Source organism: Corylus avellana, chromosome ca6 (genome assembly GCF_901000735.1).
Source record: "Corylus avellana chromosome ca6, CavTom2PMs-1.0".
In the NCBI taxonomy this organism is placed as follows: Eukaryota; Viridiplantae; Streptophyta; class Magnoliopsida; order Fagales; family Betulaceae; genus Corylus; species Corylus avellana.
The window spans coordinates 24,621,958-24,628,013 of NC_081546.1; the positions used below are offsets into that span (position 1 = coordinate 24,621,958).

At 36.6% G+C, this 6,056-nt stretch overlaps 1 protein-coding gene across 1 annotated transcript in view; it reads left to right on the top strand.

The window, feature by feature from the left end:
• The first annotated feature begins 5,118 nt into the window (after window positions 1-5,118).
• Window positions 5,119-6,056, top strand: part of LOC132185434 (UPF0481 protein At3g47200-like) — a 1,167-nt gene continuing 229 nt past the window's right edge. Inside the window, exon 1 of the mRNA XM_059599207.1 lies at window positions 5,119-6,028. Within this exon, the coding sequence (XP_059455190.1) occupies window positions 5,119-6,028 (910 nt within the window). The remainder of the gene's footprint in view (window positions 6,029-6,056) is intronic.

The following is a 6,056-nucleotide window of genomic DNA, read 5'->3' on the forward strand; positions in this document are numbered from 1 at the left end:
AACAGATATTATAAACAGACATAAATGTAAAGCCTATAAGTCCATTCAAAGGCATTATGTCAAGCTTGGTGTAATATCAGTATACCAATAATATAATAAAAACATTGGAAGGAAGTGTCCATATAAATCTCAAATAGGGATAACCTTTGAGATAAAAAATTGAATGAAAGATTCAATACAAGTTTATATATGGTTATTACTTATTATGTAAAAACCATTAATTGTAAAATGGGTGTGGACTATATTCTTAACTATGGATAATTAATGTTATTTGCTTAAATTACATAGCAAATAAAGTCACCACTAGTATGTCGTCAATTAGACACATATGGTAAAAATGTACAACCATATGAAATAACATAAGTGTGCACACATCAAAGAATGTTATGATCTGATTACTGTATGTAAGCACTAGTAGATAAGTAGTTGACATGTTTTATGGTACCAAAGGTAATCATATACAACTAGAGTTTATTACCAATTATAATAGCATGATCAAGTGGGAGATGTTGGTGCATAGGGTGATCACACTATTTTAAGTGTGGTCATTCCCACACCTGATCAATCATATAGGAAGGTAATAATTAATTTCGAGATGGTAATCTGATAAGAGGACATAACTCTTAGTTAAGAGTTGTGATAAATAGAGTCCCATGAGAATACTTTTACGTAACAATTCTCATTGTATGTACGTTTGTTTGTCATATTCTCTTAGTCTTCATTGGATTTTCATCCTAACGCGAGAAATCCATCCCTGCATATGGTATGAGTGTATTTTTGCTACCAAATTCTTTGTGTTTGAAATTAAAGTTTCTTATACAAAAATTTTGGTGGGGACATCAAGATAAGTCACAATGCATTGGATGAGCTGGAGTCGTATGGATAAGTCTAAAACTGATGGAGGGATGGGGTTCCGTGATCTTAGAAGCTTCAATAAGGCTCTTTTGGCAAAACAGGCATGGCGGTTATGGCATACACCACATAGTTTCCTTTCTCAGATAATGGAAGCTAAATACTATTGGGGTAGCAATTTTCTAGATTCCAAGCTTGGCAACCAACCTTCCTTTGCGTGGCGCAGTAGCCATAGTTCTTGTGGATTGCTTAAGGAGGGTTTGATATGGCGGATTGGAATGGGTTGCAAGTTAAAATTTGAAAGGATAAATGGCTACCCCGTCCCTCTACTTTTATGGTGCAATCGCAGCTGATTTTGCTAAATCCAAATGCAACCGTCAAGGAACATATTGATGAAGAGACAAAATGGTGGAATATTTCTTTGTTGGAAAATTTATTTTCTAATGAGGATGTTCAGGTGATTATGTCTATGCCGGTCAGTGTATCTTCTCAAGAAGACAAGCGTATTTGGAGGGGAACTAATAATGGAGTTTTCTCTGTGAAAAGTGCTTATTATATCCAAAAGAAGGTGGAAGCCTTAGGCGTTGCAGAAAGTTCTTCTAAGAAGGGGAGCTGTACCGTGTGGAGAAACATATGGGGTTTGTCAATCCCCAACGTGGAAAAAAATTTCTTATGGCGCGCTTGTCATGAGATTTCACCTACACGGAAGAATCTGCATCGGAGGAAAATTATTGATGATCCATTGTGTGCCATATGTGGTTTAGAAGAGGAAACTGCACTTCATATCCTCTGGCAATGTTCCTCTGCCAGAGACGTGTGGTGTGTGGGGACTAAGAAACTACAAAAGAGTTCTTTTTTGTGGGCTGGATTTTCTGCATATTGTTGAAGCTGTCTTTGAAAATTGTTCTTTGGAGGAGATATTGCAATTTGTTGGAATTGTGAGGAGAATCTGGTTGAGGCGCAATGACGTGGTGCATGGGGGTGTTTTCCTACATCCCAATATACTCGTTCAGCGTGCTCATAAAGCCATTGAAGAGTTTACTTCAGCGATGAGGCAGGATGAGAGGGACCAACTATTAGCAGTTGTGCCAAGGTGTCAGAGGTGGACTGCTCCCCATGCAAGGTGGGTGAAAGTGAACTGGGATGCATCGGTGGAGAGGAAAAAAGGGTGGCTGGGTTATGGGTTTTTGGTGCGTGATGAGAAGGGGATGGTTATGGCAGCACAGTGTACAACAACTTTGGGCTACGTGGAACCAACACTAGCAGAGGCTGGGGCGGTTCTATTGGCAATCCAATTATGCAAGACACTAGGCTTCCATTTGGTTCACTTTGAAGGCGACGCTCAGATAGTGGTGGATGGGGTGAACTCATTGGAAAAGGATTGGAGCATAAAGGGGCTAATGGTGGAGGATATTAAATGTGAGCTTCAAACTTTCTCTAACTGGCGAATGTCTTTCGTGCGTAGGGAAGAAAACAAAGCAGCACATGTTCTTGCTAAGTTAGCCACAATGTCGATTGTAAACCAACAATGGATTAATAAGTCTTCTGATTGTATTCATGATATTATTTTAATGGAGCAACATGCTCTATCTTCGTGATATTTATTAATGAGAAGAAGTTGATTATTATCGTAAAAAAAAAAAAAAAAACTATGGATAATTAATGTTATTTGCTTTTTTTTTTTTTTTTTTGGTGAAACAGTTCAATTTTTTTTTTTATTGATAAATGAGCATAAAACTCAAACAACACATAGCAAAGCTCTGAAGTAACAATAGCAGAAGCTACGAGGTTACAAGCGTCGACATATTACATTTCACACTCATTCAAAACCCGCTAACCTATGACTAATTTTCAAATTAAACAGTTGATTTGCACCAAACAGATTCAAATCAAAGCATAGATAGCTCTTATTCCTTGGCATTGAGGGCAGAGAACCTCAAGCCAAAACTCATCCTCCTCAACCTGAAATCTAGGATAACGTTACCACTAGTATGTCGTCAATTAAAGTCACCATTAGTATGTCGTCAATTAGATACATAGCAAATAAAGTCACCACTAGTATGTCGTCAATTAGACACATATGGTAAAAATGTGCAATCATATGAAATAATTAACATAAGTGTGCACACATCAAAACAAAAATTTAATGTTATTTGCTTAGTCTCCATTGAATTTTCACCCTAACGAGAGAAATCTTTCCTAAATATCATTCTACAAAAATTTGCATAAATAAATTTATTTATTAAAATTAATCTAAAAATAAATTAATAATGCCGTATTAGCATTAGTAAGATGATGACGAGACTATATTATATATAGTATTACTCTATTACAAAATATCAATGGAAGGGGAAGGCCTAAACTATCGTACAAAAATAAGTAGTACCAAACCTGCAAGTTCCGGTTGGGGCTTCGAGGATAGCACCAAATCAAAATCATTTTTTCGATTATTTTTGTTAATGAGTGTACAAAGTACTAAGATTCATAGGAATACAACTCATATAGTATGGAAACTATTTCTTTCACTATAACTATTGACAATTACATTTTTTTTTTTTTTTCATCTTGACATTATGACTTTTCTAATAGATCCCAAAACATTGAGAAAATGCCACGATTCATAGGTGGCCATTTATGTGATTCTCGATCAACATCTTCTGCTAGAATGGTGATTAATCCCTTCATATCAAAAACTCTGAATTCCATCATTGATTGGTCGTTTTGGAAAATTCATTGCGACATCAACAAATATGTGCATAATCTTTCTAGATGGGCCGTCTCCACCCATCAAAGTAGAAGCATTCCCATTATTGAGTTGCCTCCAATTACTATTGTTGCTATTAGTAATATAAATCCTCCTAATTAATAGGTTGGGTGTTCGTGAAGTTGGTGGTGAAAATGGGGTTTGCATCCTCATATCTGTTATGTAGCTCATGCATATAAATTTTCCAGAGTAATAATATTTTAGCAAGAGTTTGAATTATTATTATATATATATATATATATATATATATATATATATATATTCCTTAACTGCCACATTTGTTTGAATTAACAACTAAACTAAATTTGTCTTTATCTCAACAATCGTGTATCCATACAGAGGATTGGCTGGTTCAATTGACGATAATTTTTTCTTAAAAAAAGTGCTAAATGGACAGTTCTTTATTTATTTAATTTTTTTGATGAATGAGTAAAGTTCATAAACAATACACATCAGCACTATACAAAGAAAACTTTAGAAAATCACTAAAACAACTAAACCAACACTAACAGAAAAACCAGATTCAGACACAGTAGAATCACACAAAAACTCCATCAAAACCCCCATAAACCACAAATAATTTCATTTCCTGTCGTTTTCTTGAACTTTCCTTTAACCAACATCCTCATTTTAACATCCCACTTTATCTGTTTGACAACCTGCTCCTCTGTTTTAGGCAGATCACCATGACGCAAAGCATTTCTATTCTTCCACAGATTATAAATTGCAGAAGCAAGAACCAAACAACACAGGTAAGACTTCAACATTTCACCCTTCCAATGCTGCAAACCAACAGACACAATATCAATCCAGCAAGTAGCTAGGAGGGTTCATCTCATTCCACAACTCCATAACCTGCATCCAAACTCTACTGCTGAAACCACACAAGAAAAATAAGTAGTGTCTATCTATGTTCAATTCCATACCGACAGAAAAAAAAAAGTACAATTCTTTGACCAAATGACACATATAAGCATGTAATATAAAATTTTCGCCAGGTTGGCCGAGCCGAAGTTTGTGCCATCTTTCTTGGGTCTGTGTCATTGGCATCTTGTCCTTATGGAATATTTGATCGACATAAAATTTTCCCACTTGTGGTTGTTGCCCCAGCCGAACATTGTGCCACTTTTCTTGGGTCATATACACCTTCTCCTTGGGGATCGCTAGCCCTTCGAGGTCACTGAGTTCTGACCATTATTTTGTCTTTACACTTTTATTATATTCCTTCCGTTTGTTGTTTTTCTTTTCTTTCTTTTTTTATACACACTGGACCCGTAGAGATTTGTTATAAAACTCCATACAACTCTTTTAAATTATCGAAAGAAAAGGATAGGAAGAGATAAAGAAATTTAATATTGTTGTTTGATATTGAAATTCAATGTATTATATCTTGACAATTATTCAAAGACATAAAGAAATTAAGGTTAAAAAAAAAGGCAATTATTTAGACGAAAGAAGATAGAAAGAGCCAAATCCACGAAGAAAATCGCTATTGCTGAAGGATGGAAATTGTGGAAGAAGAAGCTACCCACGTCGTCAATATTCCGAGATTCAACGAGGGCCTCCTAGCCAAGATGGAAGACAGGTTCTCCAAGAGTATTTACCCATCAACATTGCCTCCTGAAACAAGAACCACCGACAAGCGTTGCATCTTCAGGATTCCTAGGAGGCTCAACAACATAAACGGTAAGTTGCTCAAGCCCCAGGTGGTCGCCCTCGGGCCCTACCACTACGGCAAGCCTCAGCTCCAGAATATGGAGGAGTTCAAGTGGCGGTGCCTCGCCAAGTTTATGAAAAGTAGAAAGGGAAAATTAGAGGAGTGCTTGATAGAATTAGGTCTACTTGAAAAGGAAGTGAGGGAGTGTTATTCCGAATCCGAATCCGAAACCATCAACCTCAGTAGCGATGAGCTCCTTCAAATGATGGTCATTGATGGTTTTTTTATATTAATGTTGCTTGTGATCGCTGAAGTAAATCAAGATGAACAAGATCGAGATCTATATCGATTCGTCATCTACTATAACCCTATCAGCTCGCTAGATGTGGTAATATTACCCAAGATATACGGAGACTTGCTCCTGCTTGAGAATCAGATTCCGTCTTGTGTACTGAAGACTTTATATAGAATTTGCACTAGCTCCCATAAGTCCTTGTTGGTTATCGCCACGAATTTTCTTTGGTCCGTATCGGTCATCCCAGAATCTAGAAACATATATGATTCGCTCGAATGGTTGCATTTGCTGGACCTTGTTCGGATGATATTTATCTCACGTGCTCATAATAAAGAAATGCGGAGAACATACAATTACAAACCATTCAGTCCAATTCCCTGTGTCACAAAGCTACGTCATGCTGGGATTAAGGTCAATCGACATATGGCTGACAACTTCTTTGATGTAAAATTCAAGAACGGTGCGATTGAGATGCCCGATATAATTCT